This window comes from Pinus tabuliformis, chromosome 8, assembly GCF_031772625.1.
Source record: "Pinus tabuliformis cultivar Carrire ecotype Pingquan chromosome 8, CPIR1, whole genome shotgun sequence".
Taxonomy (NCBI): Eukaryota; Viridiplantae; Streptophyta; class Pinopsida; order Pinales; family Pinaceae; genus Pinus; species Pinus tabuliformis.
In genome coordinates, this window is record NC_142294.1 from 1058404425 (window position 1) to 1058421088 (window position 16664).

General features: G+C 41.4%; 1 protein-coding gene across 1 annotated transcript in view; it reads left to right on the forward strand.

Moving 5' to 3' along the window:
* Window positions 1–1154: 1154 nt before the first annotated feature.
* The window catches only part of LOC149238988 (uncharacterized), a 94348-nt gene continuing 78838 nt past the window's right edge, over window positions 1155–16664 (forward strand). Inside the window, exons 1-5 of the mRNA XM_089373279.1 lie at window positions 1155–1382; window positions 1483–1861; window positions 2299–2515; window positions 2604–3141; window positions 3382–3480. Coding sequence (XP_089229405.1) covers window positions 1364–1382; window positions 1483–1861; window positions 2299–2515; window positions 2604–3141; window positions 3382–3480 — 1252 coding nt within the window. The 5' untranslated portion in view covers window positions 1155–1363. The remainder of the gene's footprint in view (window positions 1383–1482; window positions 1862–2298; window positions 2516–2603; window positions 3142–3381; window positions 3481–16664) is intronic.

The following is a 16664-nucleotide window of genomic DNA, read 5'->3' on the forward strand; positions in this document are numbered from 1 at the left end:
CACTAACATTATTTGGTTGGAGTCCCTTCATTAGGCATTTTTGTGTAGATTGACCACCACATTTGTCAATGAACTACACAGGACTTAAGGCAGTAATTTGTTTGTTTGATTGCATAAGAGTATCCATGATTGTTGCAAATTGAGAAATGCAATGAAGCTCATTGTCATGAACTTTTGTGCTCATTAGAAAATGGAGGTATTATTGCATTTAATCAATTCTTCATTGGTTTCGAATAACTTCTCTGAATTTTTGTACCCTTTTTTGAGTTTAATTTTATGTGTTGTGAGTAATTTTAATATGATCTTTTGGATCCATCACAATATTTTTTTGAGTTAACTTTTCGAGTTAGCAAGTGTGGCTCATCAAGACACTAATGAGAAATCAACTCTAATCTCAATAAATAAATATGTGAAAGATGTTGAGAAAAAAGTAAAAAAATAGATAATCCAATAACATTAGGTCAAATAAACCTTTAAAAAATATAAAAAAGCAAAATGTTAAAATAAACCATAAAATAAAAAAAACTAATCAATAAAAACTAAAAAAAAAAAAACAAACAAAAAACTAAAAACTATCGATCATATCTATGCTAATATAAATAAGTGTATATAAATTATAACTTAATAAAAATAATTTTAAATAATATTAATATAAAATTATAGTTATACCTATCTATAATTATATTAATAAAAAATATTAATATATATTGCTATTACTATATTCTATATTAATATTAATATTACAGTGTTAACTTTATATCATAATATATAGTATATTAATATTATATTATTAAGTTTAAATCAGAAATTGACCATATATCTATTATAAAAAATTAGAATAATATTAATATTAGTAATTAGGGCACTCAGGTTACTATACATAACTATATGTAATAAAGTAATATAAATACATAAATTATAGTGATATTTATCTATAATTATATTAATAAATAAGTATTAATAAATATTAAATTATTATTATATTTTAATATTTTAATAATTTGACTCATTTTGCCACTATACTTTTATTATGACGGCTGGCTGATGCTAACCGTGATTGGTCCGTCCTACGGAGGTTTGTTTTACGCTGGAACTAACCAGTCATATATTGGGTATTTAATGTCTTCAGAGCAGCAGGTCACTTAAAAGTCAGTTAATAATTTGCCGGCTCCAGTGTTATAGGTTTAAGTAGCTTACTGCTCTGAGGGCATTAAATACCCAATATATCGCTGATTAAGTCTTTCCTCTGTTCAGTAAACGGAACTGGAAAATCTAAAACATTCAGAAAACGGTTCCCTTTGCCAGGATCTATAACGAATAGCTGCTGGGAACCTTCCAGAGGCGGCTAAGGTCCCTCGGCACAATGTTGCTCTCCCCAAGTGGTGGGTATATATTCAAATTTTCTCTTTGCACTTCAGAAGATGGCTTCCACGGGAATGTTTTACTCAGTTGTTTGTTTGTGTTTTCAAATAAATTTTTCAGTTGGAGACGCTTCCCATAGCCAGCTTGCAGCACTTCAAGGGACTTGCCATGGGAGAGTCAAAACTAGGAAGAAAATATTTTATAATAAGTTCATTACTCAAGCAAGAATCAATACAGGAACAACCCCTAATTTACAGGTGAAGATAATGCTAGATGACAAGGATATACCTCGCCGGTGGTACAATTTGATTGCTGACCTTCCCGAGCCACCTCCACCCGCATTACATCCACAGACTCGTCTGCCACTTCAAGCAGAAGATTTGATGCCACTCTTTCCAAAAGGATTAATCATGCAAGAGGCGAGTCAAGAGAGGTACATTGACATTCCAGAAGAGGTTCTTCAAGTGTACAAGAGCCGGCGAGCTACACCCCTGTTCAGGTCTCTTTTTGTTTCATTCATTCATTGCACACTTGGAGTATGAGTGAAAAGAACCTCATTTCCATTTTCCATCAGAGAACACAAAATATAAAAAAACAAATGTGTTGTAATTTCAATCAAATATCGACAGTTATAAATTAGCTTCCTGCCTTACTGCTTTACATGTGTGCATTTCCCAACAAAAAAAAAAAAACTTATTTAAAAACGAAGATGAAACTTTGATGGCGAGCAAAACTTTTCCTAATAAAAGAGAGAGTCAGCTTTTGTGGGTTATTTAACATACTCGATTTCATTTTCTGAAGGTGCTAGAAAGAGAGTACTTTCATAGGATAACATGCTATTTCAGATGAAGGAGCAATGGTAAATTGATGTTCACTCCATAAATAAAATACTGTCTATGTTAGAAAATAATAAAGTTTGCATGCTTATACAATCAGGGCATTGAGATTGGAAAAGGCTATTGGAACACCTGCAAGGATTTACTATAAGTATGAGGGTGCCAGCCCTGCAGGTTCACATAAGCCAAATACAGCTGTTCCACAGGCTTGGTATAATGCTCAAGAAGGTGTCAGAAAACTAGTAACAGAAACAGGTGCTGGTCAATGGGGCAGTGCCCTTGCCTTTGCATGCGGTTTATTTGATCTTGAGTGTGAGGTAAAACCTGTAATACTGCCTTCAATGTTTTTTCCTTTTCTTTCAAGTTTACCTTGACTATAGACTAATTGGCAATTAAGTTTTATAGGTTTGGCAAGTTCGGGCTTCATATGATCAGAAGCCTTATCGAAAAATGATGATGGAGACATGGGGAGCAAAGGTCCATCCATCTCCATCTGACTTGACAAAACTGGGGTGTGCCATTCTCAACAGAGACCCAGACTGTCCTGGTAGTTTAGGTATTGCAGTTTCTGAGGCAGTGGAGATGGCATTGTCTAATTCGGACACCAAATATTCCTTGGGTAGTGTACTTAATCATGTACTTTTACACCAGACTATTATTGGTGAGGAATGCCTAAAACAGATGGCAATTGTCGGAGAAACACCAGATCTAATTATAGGCTGCACAGGTGGTGGGTCGAACTTTGCAGGGCTTTCTTTTCCATTTATTCGTGAGAAGCTAGCTGGCAACATGAACCCTACCATTAGAGCTGTTGAACCAGCAGCATGCCCTTCTCTTACCAAGGGTGTTTATGTTTATGATTATGCGGATACAGCAGGGATGACACCGTTACTGAAAATGCACTCACTTGGACATGATTTTATTCCAGATCCTATCCATGCAGGTGAAACATGCTTACATCCCTTCTGAGAATTCAAGAAGAAGCATTCTGTTATAGTAACAAAACATAAAATCAATAAGGAAAATGGACACAAGCCATAAATGATAAAATCTCACAAATTTAAAGCAAGACTAGGATGGAGTAGCTTATAGTAGAGATTATTATACGTTCAAATTAATTTTACTCCTGTCGGTGGGTGAATTATCTTTCTGACTCTCATGTATACTTTTCGTGCTTTTGCAGGGGGGTTACGTTATCATGGTATGGCACCTTTGATATCACATGTTTATAATCTAGGTTTGATGGAAGCAGTTGCAATACCTCAGATTGAATGTTTTCAAGGTAAGTGTCCATTCCATGGTTGTTATGAAGTGTTTGTAAATTCTGTTTTTTTTTGTTTTTTTGAAAGCATCATATAGTAGATCATAAAGCAACTCCACCTTTACTTCTATTTCCTCCCAAGTTCATGTAGTTTTCCAAAGATTAATATGGTGCAAATACATAATGACGGCCTACAACAAATTATAGATTAAAATATACAATATTTGACATAGCGTATCATTAGTTTTGTTTCACAAACAATGGAAGATTGTAATCGTGTTTTCTAATATGAATTGGTTGATTATGTTAAGTTAGGAGGATGGAGCCAAGGGCTAGGGTTTGATTTGATGGATCTCTATCTTTTGGCTGTGGGTAGTGCATTTGTCTTGTCTTTTCTGCGTTGATTGGCTGAGATGGCTTGTTTGGCCAACAACCCCTTGTCACAATGTGAGGCTCAATGGCCTTGATGGCCTTGCTTGAACTTTCTATGATTTTGTATAACTATGAGTCTAAACCAGAGGCTGGCAATGGCACCCAAGGCTTTGAGGAGGCTCATCCCCATGGTGTAGCACAAGGTATTGATCCCCTTCTTGACCTTGAGTCCTCTAAGCTTGTGTGTGCTACTCTGTGTCATGAACTTTGAGAGAGATCTATTTTTCAGTAATTTGTTGGAAGGGTATCCCCTAAAGTGATTACCTGAAAGTGCGTCCAAAGGTTTGGGAGGCTTATGGTTGGCACTATACACACCTGCGGCACACATATGCAGAGCTGCACAAAGGGCTTCTTCCTGTTCTAGTTAGTGATCTTGCACACGTGAAGGAAATACTAAATCGTTGCCCATGGATTTGCAGAAACACCCTCGTCATCCATATCCAGTGGACCATGATTTCTTGACCTATAAAACAGTGTAACTTGTCTGTTTAGTGTGGGCAGATTTTTCCAGCTTGCCTATGTAGTTTTGGCTGGCCCTATGGTGGGTTGAATCATGACTTATAAAACGATGCAACTTGTCTGTTTAGTGTGGGTAGATTTCCCAAGCTTGCCTATGTAGTTTTGGTTGGCCGGGGCCCTATGGTGGGTTGCTACCCCTCGGGCAATTTAATATTTATCTGTGAATGTCTAGAATGGTTTTTAGCACTAGACCTCAACACTGTGTACATGCGGGTTACCTTGTTTGAGGACCTTGAAGTTGTGTATATCCGAATTAGCAGTTGGGTGCATTGTCAACTACTTCAATATGTTAATCTATCGAATCCTGTTTTAGGTGCCAAAGTATTTCCTTTGCATTCGAGACTGCTCACTGATGACCCAAATTGAATTTGAGAAGGCCCCATCATCACTGATCCATATGCCTATAGCAACTCAAACTCCCAAGGCAAGTGTAGGGGTTTGGACGGAAGTTGTGTGGAAAGGGAAGAAACTTAGAAATGGCGATGTGCCTAGTACCTGACCTGTGAAAGCACCAGCAATGAATCCTTCAGCCAACAAGGTCTATATGACAACTGACCCTAGTTCGAAAAGAAGATTCAGAGATATCCAAGGCCTTGGCTAGCTCCATAGTCACCAGGGGTAGTAATTTATCAGTCACACTGCACCCCTAGTACTAAACTCCCAAGAAATTGCTTTTGTATCATCTGTTAGTGCTACCAAAAAGATGAAGCAAGTGACCTTAGGATCATTTTGGCTTGGTGCCATATCTTTTGCCAATCCTTCTGGCATTCTTCAGGCCCTCAAGTACAATGAGGTGGAAATCCCAGATTTGGGTGGTTTCTAATGAAAGTGACTTTGTAGAACATCTAGGGTCTCAATGACCCTAGTAAAAGCAAATTGTCTACCAGGTGTTGACTCACTAGGTGGGACGTACATTCTTTGTATGCAAGATGTTAACTTTATAAGGTTCACGCTTTGTATTGCCATAGCAATTGTTTGTGTTGGGGCTAAAGTTTTATTTTTTGATCATTCTGATGGGTAGGAGGGAGTTTCTATCCTTGTCTCTCCCAATCTTGCTAATGCCATTATGGATTGAATTACAAATCGCTCCTAAATACTTGTGTTTATCCTTTTAAATTTGGACACACAACTCCTAGGGTTCACCAATAGCTTTGCCTCCAACAACACCAAAGAGCATGTGGAATTCTAACATTGGACGGATAATGACCTCCCAAATGTCTTTGGGCTTATTTGTGGGGATTTTAGTATGGTAGAATACTAAGAAGAAAAGGATTGAGCTCATCCTATTCTTCTACTAGTTGGGGAGAAAGAGACGTGGTGGGCCTTGAAGGCTTGACACAGACTCCATGACCATAAGCATTATCAGAGACATGTGTTATAAGCAAAATCTGTCCATTGAGATGGATTTCATTGATCTGGTGATTGAGTTGGTTACAGCCTCTTTGGTAGTTTGGCACGAGGCAGACACTACTTGCACCTTAGATGGTCCTGTGTCTGAGGCAGTGAAATGGGGAAGAAGGAGAGGTGATGGACTTGTGTATAAGTCTGCTTAGGACCATCTAGCTTGGGTATTGTACTCCCTCAATTCCTTTGATGGCCAAAAAGGCTGGGAGATGGTGACTGCGTGGTGGATGTGAAAATAAGCTTGCTGATTTTTTGGACCAACAAACTAATAAGAGTGAACAGCTTGCTGTTAGCTCCCTTATAAGATCATAAAACTAAATGAGACTTGCGTCCAGGGTCCACCAAAGTCTTGGACAACTCAACTAGTGATTTGTTTATGCAATTCTGCATTGAAATTGATTCAAATTAGCAGCAAACACCTACAGCCATGCATTTTAATATGTCGGGAAATTCCAAATGGCAAGTAATAGATGTGACTAGCAAGCTGTCCACACCAAAATAAGCTTGAAAATGAGTATGAAATAGCCTGGAAAGTGCACTTGGACAAGGCAAAACTCAAGCTAGGTTATATTTCATAAATATTCAACATAAAATCAGCTTGCTATTAGACTGCTCCAGCCATAATAAACTAAGTAAAATTATAATTTCCTAGGGATTCCGGCATAGTTTCCAGAGCAAGTTGATGGCTGAAAATTAAATTTTTGAAGGCTAAAAGTCCAGGATAGCCCTTCGTTCAGCTGTTTCAATCAATTGCCATGTTTTGGTGGACTGACATAAGATTGACGTGTTAACCATGTGAATTTTATAAAATTTTCTCTTAGTTAATCATGCAATAAAAAGTACCAGACCATTCTGAAGGTCCCTCCATTTAGGCTCACACCTTTATTTTACTATAAGAGATTGTCACTTGATATAAAGAGAGTGAGTTGGCATAAATCACTTGGTCAGAGTAATGGGCGCCCCATGAAGTGCACAAGTGGGGTGGGTCCTATTGTCGTCCAAACTTTACAGGCAAGATGCGGCAATGCTAGGACAAGGGCTGTCACTCTGATCCCCGCCCTCTCCGTTCTAGTTGTCTCCCTACAACAATCTATGGGGGGTAGTCCCTATGAAATGTGAAGATAGGAGACTTATTGGCAACCAACAAGTCCTGGAGACACAACTGACTGGCCTAGCAACTTGGTTGAATTAGCAAGTTAAATGATTTGATTAGATTATTGTGGAAGACTAGTGCCTTGAATGGAGTCAATTACTTGCTTAAGACAAATTATTTACCAAGTTACCAGATGAATAATTGTTGCTTAAGGATGCTTCACTATCCTAAATGAAATGCAAATCCTATAATCTAGGTGAGATGCAGAATCTTGGTTTATTTTAGGTTATATGTCCTCCTTACTGTTTTGAAGCTAGTCTCTAGAGTAGGTCGTGAGAGAGAATCCAAGGGGAAGCAAGTTAAGGCTTGATTAACGATACCTCCGCTTAGGTTCTAACCATTTGATGCCTCTGGCGTTGCAGAGACTGTGGCTATGACGACTGCAAGGTCATCGTGTTAACCACTAACAAGGTGCTAAACTCCTGAAGTTAGATGAGAAAGGTGGGCCTATATCTCTATCGACCAAGCTTATGCTTGGAAGTAAATTAATTAATGCAAGAGGCTAATCCTAAAATGCAGATGCAAGATTTGAGTGTGTAATATCCCTGAGGACAATTAACAGTAAATGTGCAAAGCAAACATAGACAAAAAAACCATAAAACAGTGACAAACAATCAGATCACAAATTGGCACCAAAACTGCACTGCTGAGCTCTTTTTATTAATGAAAATGGGTGTACAATAAGGTAATGGAATGAGTGCACTTGGGCTTGCTCAAGGCAAGCTAGCAAAACCCCAAATGACAAATAAGATACCCTCCTTTGATCTGCTGCTATGCTGCTCAAGCTCTGTGCTGAAGATGCCCAAAAATATGCTACTGGGTGAATGGATCTGCTGCTAGTGTCCTCTTCGGTGCTCAGAAAATTCTGGGAAATTAATCTTAGCCTCTCCACCAAATACCCATAAATACCCACGAAGGAATTGGCCTTTGCTTGACTTCGGAAATTCGGCCCTATTTCCCCTCTATGGCTCAATTGTTGGGTAATTCGAACCACCTGTAATTTCTGCTGCAAATGGTCTCCAAACTGACTGCAATGCTCCTCAAAATGTCCCCCAGGCCTTCACTCAAAGTTTCAGTTCAATCCCCAACTCACTCCTCCACCTCCTGAAGTGCTCCCACAAAAGACTACGTTTGTTGTAGCTGCCTCTCTCTCATAAATTCGATCCTCTTGTTGGTAGTGCGGAAATGGCAAGGTGAAATTCCCTCCTTGGGCTGGCACTCGAAGTCCACCGATGCAAGGGCTAAAATCTCCGCTTTGAGACACTCGTGTGCTAAACAACACTTGCAGACTTGGCTTCAGCTCAAGCGTGCTCTTGTCTTAGAAAATTTTGTAAATGATAGATGAATGAGCAAAATGAGAGTCTCTTCCTCCTTTTGTCAAGCTGCCTCCAAAATTGCCCATGTGGGCCCACATCGAACTCCTCACACCAATTCCACTCCAATGAGAGTGTACTTCCCATGTCGGCCGAAATTCTCTTGTGGTGGCCCCCATGCTTCACCAAAGCCACAATTTTTCCTCTAGCTCTAATGTTTGAGTGCCTCTTACGTCAAAAGTCAAATGTGGGTCCTCTAAGCCCACTTCTCCTAAGTGCATCCGTGCAATAAACCAAAAATGAGCAAAAATGATATTTACTTAGTAAAATACTAAGTAGGAATATCAAAGTCCTCCTCGCCAAAACGTTGCTTGTCCTTAAGCAACTGCGATGAAGGATGCTGGAGTATCTGCTCCCCCTCCCAGGTGGTATCCTCATCCGGCAGATTCCTCCATCGAATAAAAAACTCCCTGATGACCCTGTTACGTAGATGCCTCTCCTTGGTATCCAAAATGGCCTTTGGTTCCAACACCAAATGCCCCTCATCGTCCATAGGGGTAGCTCTGTAGCTGCTGTCCCAGTGCCTTTTTCAGGCAAGACACATGAAAGATGTTGTGCACTCGGCTCCCTGGGGGTAGCTCTAGTTCATATGCTACATCCCCCACCCTCTAAGTGACACGATATGGTCCATAGAAGTGGGGTTTGAGCTTCTCAGCCCCCTTCAGTTTGAGTGTTGTTAAAATTGGCAACTAGGGCAAAACTTCATGTGGGTCATCTTATTCATGGCTGATAATATTTTTATTAGATTCCTCTTGTTGAGAGGTGTAGGATTGATATAAAGATCATCCGATTCCGATAAGTATTCATGGAGATATGAATTTATTTTGATTATGGAATTATTATCAAGCCGACCTACAACTCATGTAGGCTCAGAAGCCCAACAGTCGCATCTATTCAAACACCAACGTTGTGTATAAATATAAGAGGACTTTTCCTCATTTTCACTCACTCTTCTCATCACATATCTCTCTCTCTCTACTGCGCAGAAATGAGTCTCTTCTCTACTGCGCAGAAATGGGTCTCTCTCTCACACATGTGAAGCCGGAAGCTGTTGAACCTGAAGCTGCAACTGCAGATCCAAATATTGACTTGCGTGGCCTAGAAGATCTCCTCTTTGGAACTGTGCTGTAGGTCCATCTGGATCTCCTCTGAAAGCCACAACTTTTGGTGGTGGAATGAAGTCAATCCGACGAACGGTTTGCAAGATATCAACTGCCCTAGTTTGAAGCCGGAAACTACTGAAACTGAAGCTGCAACTGCAGAAGTAAAGATTGACCTGCGTGGCCTAGAAGATCTCCTCATCTGAACTGCGCTATAGGTTCATCTGAACCTCCTCTGGAAGCCGCAACTTTTGGTGGTGGAATGAAGTCAATCCGACGGTCGGTTTGTGAGATATCGTCTGCCCTAGTTTGATAATGAAGCCGCTAATGCTGATGCTGCTGATCTAGGGTTTGCTACTGCTGATATGAATCAGATTTATTGTACTATTTCTCTCTGATGAATTATTGAAGATAAAAGAAGATTTGATCAAAGGGTTTCCCCACACATTGTGGGGTTTGTCCCTGGCTAGCCGCCACATCTTGTGTCTCTTGTCTTGGCTTGTTTTCTGTCGATCATTTAATGTTCTATCTGCACTTTACTTTATGTACATGTGATTGCTAATCTGTGGAATATAATAAGAAAAAGAAGTAAACTGTTATAAGCATAGAACATACCATAACTCAACATGGTATCAGAGCTGAGGTGAAGACAAAGCCCGAGCAAGAGCAAGCAATCACCGAAGAGAAGATTGGAAAGGCTATCCTAAAAGAACTATGGGGTCCTCAACACTCTTTCCTGCCAAAGACAAGCTCCGTGAGAAAGATGACTATCACGAATGGAAGATGTCTATCGATCTAAACACTAGAAGATCCAGGAATGTTGGACCATGTAAGAGGCAATATTGTTGAGCCTCCATCAAATGCATTTGCTGCTGCATGGAACAAATGGAAAACCGAAGAAGTCAAAATAGAAGATCATCCGGGACTCTATTTGGTGGCCTGCATCTCTGAATTGGACACCTACAAGGAAGTCTACAATAGACTGGTGAGTTTATTTAAAGTAAATGATGCAAATCAAGTTTTGTTTCTTAGAAATAAGTTGAGGGAAATCAAGAAGGGTAAAGATGAGAGTATGCAAGCATACTTCTTAAGAATCACCGAGATCAAGAACGATCTCCTATCTATTGGGGAGACTATTACTAACAGGGAAATGGCATTCACGAATCTTGGAGGATTACCATCTGAATGGTATGTGTTTAGGAATACTCTTCTGAACTATAATGTAATTCCTGGTTTCGAGGAATTAATGGCTAGATGCATTCAAGAAGAAACAAGGGAAGAAGAGCAAGAAATGCCCATGCCTAAAGGTCCTCCTGCTGCTTTTTCTTCTCATGCTAAGAAAAGAAATAATTCCGGGACTAAATCAAAAGGAAAGGCTGGACCTAAGGGTGGAAGAAAAGGACGATGTTACATTTGCGATAAAGCAGGTCACTATGCAAGGGAGTGCCCTAATAGAAAGGACTCACGCTAGGACGATGATCAAAATCCCTCTGATGGCAAATCAAAGGAATGACAAATTCAATAGAAAAGGTAAGAGGAGAGCTGGGAATTGAGGAAGAGGACAACCATTCAAGAAGGCTAGAAAGTCCAGGATGTATTAAATGCACCTGACCTCAAAAAGAACCTAGTGTCCATCTCGGCAATGGAAGGCAAAGGCTACAAGGCAACCTTCAGTGATGGCAAGGTACGTATATGGAAAAATGATGTTAAAGATGCCTTTACTCTTGGGTTTAGTGTTGATTCATTATATCAGGTCGATGGAAGTCCGCTAGGTGTCATGTCTTGTGACACAACTCTTCAGCCCGAACTTTGGCATCGGAGGTTTGCCCACCTTCATTACAAAGTTCTACCCGATGTAAGACAGATGGTAACAGGGATGCCCGAATTCCAAGTAGAGAAAGAAGGTGTATGTCCGGGATGTGTCGAAGGAAAGATCAAAAGGGGACCATTCCCCTCAAGCCAAAGCAAGACCTCCGATATATTATAGTTGGTTCACTCAGGCATATCTGAGGCTGGCATTAAGAGGGAGACTACTACACCACATACTCCTAAGCAGAATGGTGTGGCGGGAAGGAAGAACCGCACGATTGTGGAAGCTGTCCGGGCCATGCTACATGATCAAAGACTTTCGAAGTTTCTATGCGCTGAAACTACAAACACTACCGTATATGTACAAAATCGATGCCCTCATCAAGCATTGGGTTCCAAGACTCTTGAAGAAAAGTTCACCGGTAAGAAACTTGATGTTTCTCATTTTAGAATTTTTGGAAGCCCTATATATTTTCATGTACCAAAAGAGAAAAGAAATAAATTGGGTGCATCTGGAAAGAAGGGAATTTTCATGGGCTATGGTGAAAATAATAAAAGCTATAGAATCTATGTAGCTGGTCAAAGGGAAGTCGTAATTAGTCATGATGTCACCTTTGACGAAGATATGGCTCTCAGCAAGTTGAACAATCTTCCGACTTTGAGGAGCTCTCAAGAAGTCGACATCAGGGAACCGAAAGAAAAGGATGATGAATCAATGCCTGATGTAGAAGAACCCATGGATCCGATTGATCCTCCTCCACATGAGCCTTCCTCTTCTAGGAAGAGGCCTTCATGGCTTAGGGGGCTACTTGATGATGCTGAAGGACATGCTGCACCCCGAGGAACCTTTCGTGAAAGTAAGAAACCTAATAGGTATCAGGGATACCTGACCATCATGAGCACGATCATACAAAATGAGACTCCATCGTTCTCAGACGCCGTCAGGCATCAAGTATGGAAGGATGCTATGACCAAAGAATATGAGTCTATCATGAAGAATGATGTCTGGGAAGTAGTTCCCAGACCCCAGGACAAGATAGTTGTTACTTCCGAATGGCTTTACAAGATAAAGCATGCAGCATATGGAAGTACGGAAAAGTATAAGGATCGTTTTGTTGCTCGTGGTTTCTCCCAGAAGGAAGGTATAGACTATGATGTGATATTTGCACTTGTTGCCAGATATACGACCATCCGCTCGATCATAGCCCTTGTCGCATCACAAGGATGGAACCTACATCAGATGGATGTCAAGATTGCGTTCTTACACGACTCGATCAAAGAAGAGGTCTACATGGAGCAACCCGAAGGATTTGAAATTTATGATCGAAAATTTCATGTATGCAGGTTGAAGAAAGCTCTCTATGGGTTGAAGCAAGCACCTTGAGCATGGTATGAGAGGATTGACAGCTACTTGATGAAGCTGGGATTCACTAGGAGTGAAGCCGATCCTAACCTTTACTTTAAGGTTGAAGATGACAAGCATCTCATACTGGTGTTGTATGTAGATGACCTCTTTCTAACAGGTGCACACCCTCTCATTCAAAAATGTAAGAGGGAGTTGGCTTCTGAATTTGAAATGAAGGACCAAGGACTTGAAGTATGGTAGAAGCCAAGGGAAATTTTCCTATTTCAAGGAAAATATGTGGTAAAGATATTGGAAAGATTTGGTATGATGGACTGCAAGCCTGTGACTACCTCGAGGATCTTAACTTTTAGAAGTTATATGGTAGTGATGTCGGACTAGATTTGGGAAATGCCTCTGAGTTTCAAAAACTCATTCGCGTTGATGTTCTTGGTGAACCTCCGTCCGAACATATGTTTTGCAGTTAGCATTGTGAGCTCATATTTGGTTGAGCCTCACTGGATTGATGCCAAGAATCTTCTGAGATATCTTCGTGGCACAATGGGTTAAGATACACTGCCGAAGATGTGAGACTACTTGGATATACTGATGTTGATTGGGCAGGTAGTGTGATGGACCGTAAGAGCACTTCCGGGTGCTGTTTCTCCTTGGGATCTGCTTCGATATCCTAGATGAGCAGGAAGCAAAAGTCGGTGGCTTTGAGCACCGCCGAAGCAGAATATATTGCTGCTAGCATGACCTCATGTGAGGCAGTCTGGTTGTGAAAGCTCTTCAGTGAGCTGTTTGGATTTACATTGGATACCACCGTGATCCTATGTGACAACCAGAGGTGGGATTCGATTATTGAGGAATCCCGTATTCGTCGATTGCTCCAGTAGATAGACATCATCTGGGATATGGTAAGTCGATGAGCAAGGAGGCTCCATCGCATTAAGATGATGTACAAGTCGATACACCTTGTCAAAGCCCCGAGGACAGATCTAATCTGTGATTTTTCCAAACGACTTGGAGTCGTCAAGAAACCCTTGTACAAGGGTCCTGCATGTTGCATACATTGAGCTCTGGGAGCTCTGAGGGCTTGCGGTTCTTACTAGAGCAACATACGACCACAGGGTGACTCACCCTCCCCTGGTGGTGCGCACTGGAACAAGATGACTCGCTCTCTTGTGGGACAAGATGATTCGCTCTCTTGTGGAACAGGATGATTCGCTCTCCTGTGTAGCAGGATTGATGTGTTCTCCTGTGAGGCCTGGATTGATGTGTTCTCCTATGAGGATAGGATTGATTAGTTCTCCTGTCGAGGCATCCTACCCATGCAGTCTGGGACTCATGGGAAGTACCTCTCATCTGATCAATGAGCAGGGAAATGAAGTTAGGGACCATAGTAGTACCGATGGACGCATCGTTGTATATACCGTACTCCCTACGCTAGGATGACCTCCATTGATCTGGGATCAATGATACTGGTCTGGGACCAGTGGTAGGAGGTGTACCATACTATGACGCTGACTTCGGGTCGGTTGAGACTGGTTTGGGACCAGTGGTACATACTTCGAGACTGACTTCGTGTCAGTGCAGTACTGGTCTGGGACCAGTGAGAGTGGTACATACTATGACGCTGACTTCGGGTCGGTTGAGACTAGTCTGGGACCAGTGGTACACTCTCTGAGACTGCGATACTGGTCTGGGACCAGTGGTAGGAGTTGTACCATACTATGACGCTGACTTCGGGTCGGTTGAGACTAGTCTGGGACCAGTGGTACATACTCTGAGACTGACTTCGTGTCAGTGCAGTACTGGTCTGGGACTAGTGAGAGTGGTACATACTATGACACTGACTTCGGGTCGGTTGAGACTGGTCTGGGACCAGTGGTACACTCTCTGAGACTGCGATACTGGTCTGGGACCAGTGGTAGGAGTGGTACTTACTATGAAGCTGACTTCGGGTCGGCTGAGACTGGTCTGGGACCAGTGGTACGCACTCTGAGACTGACTTTGAGTCAGTGGAGGATGATACTGGTCTAGGACCAGTGGAGTTGTACTCACTATGATGCTGACTTCGGGTTGGTTGAGACTAGTCTGGGACCAGTGGTACATACTCTGAGACTAACTTGATTCAGTATGATACATCCTCGATCATTTCTTCTTCATAATTCGGACAAAAGCAGAGCAGAATAGAACAATGCAAGAGCAGAGCAGAACAGAGCAAAACAGTACCGATCAGTATAGGGCAGAACAAGACAAAGCAGAACAGGCAAAATAGAGCAGAGCAAGGCAAGGGTCAGGCTGTACAGGGCAGTGCATTTGATGGATGAATAGTAACGACCGATAGACAGATTGCAGATGAAGTTCTCCCTGGTTGAGAGGGAGTGTTAAAATTGGCAACCAGGGCAAAACTTCATGTGGGTCATCTTATTCATGGTTGATAATATTTTTATTAGATTCCTCTCGTCAAGAGGTGTAGGATTGATATAAAGATCATCTGATTCCGATAAGTATTCATGGAGATATGAATTTATTATGATTATGGAATTATTATCAAGCCGACCTACAACTCATGTAGGCTCAGAAGCCCAATAGTCGCATCTATTCAAACACCAATGTTGTGTATAAATATAAGAGGACTTTTCCTCATTTTCTCTCACTCTTCTCATCACATATCTCTCTCTCTCTACTGCGCAGAAATGAATCTCTTCTCTACTGCGCAGAAATGGGTCTCTCTCTCACACATGTGAAGTCGGAAGCTGTTGAACCTGAAGTTGCAACTGCAGATCCAAATATTGACTTGCGTGGCCTAGAAGATCTCCTCTTTGGAACTGCGCTGTAGGTCCATCTGTATCTCTTCTGAAAGCCGCAACTTTTGGTGGTGGAATGAAGTCAATCCGACGAATGGTTTGCAAGATATCGACTGCCCTAGTTTGAAGCCGAAAACTGCTGAATCTGAAGTTGCAAATGCAGAAGTAAAGATTGACTTCGTGGCCTAGAAGATCTCCTCATTTGAACTGCGCTATAGGTTCATCTGAACCTCCTCTGGAAGCCGCAACTTTTGGTGGTGGAATGAAGTCAATCCGACGGTCGGTTTGTGAGATATCGTCTGCCCTAGTTTGATAATGAAGCCGCTAATGCTGATGCTGCTGATCTAGGGTTTGCTACTGCTGATATGAATCAGATTTATTGTACTATTTCTCTCTGCTAAATTATTGAAGATAAAAGAAGATTTGATCAAAGGGTTTCCCCACACATTGTGGGGTTTGTCCCTGGCTAGCCGCCACATCTTGTGTCTCTTGTCTTGGCTTGTTTTCTGTCGATCGTTTAATGTTCTATCTGCACTTTACTTTATGTACATGTGATTGCTTATCTGTGGAATATAATAAGAAAAAGAAGTAAACCGTTATAAGCATAGAACATACCATAACTCAACAAGTGTAGACTGTTGATACGGTTGAAGCTTCAAGAATACCAAGTCCCCTACATTGAATTGCCTCTCAACTTTTCCCTTGTCTGCATAAAGCTTCTGCTGGTTTTGGGCCATCTGCTTGTTGTCTTTAAGAGCCCTCAAGATGCCTTAGCTCTCCTGTATCCAGTCCTTGGCCCTTGGGGCCCGACTGTCTCCAAAGCTAATGTTAGTGAAAGACAATGCATCATAAGCATACAAAGCTTAGAATTGTGACATACCTATGGACATGTGGTATGTAGTGTTGTTGCAGTATTCACCCAAGTGCATCCACCATATCCATGCTCATTGCTGACTTGTCACATAGTTACACAAGTAGCCCTCCAACCACTTGTTAACTATTTCCGTCTGCCCATCTGTCTGAGGGTGATAAAAAGTACTCAGGGTGAGCTCATTACCCACCAACCAGAATAGCTCCTCCCAAAATCCACCCATGAACCGGCTATCTCGGTCACTGACAATGGTCTTTGGGAGACCATGTAGCCGAAACACCTCCCTGAAGAACAATTCGGCCACTTGTGAGGTTGAGTACCAGGTTGAGATGGTGAAGAAGTGAGAAAACTTCGTCAAGCAGTCCACCACTATGTAAATGCAGTCT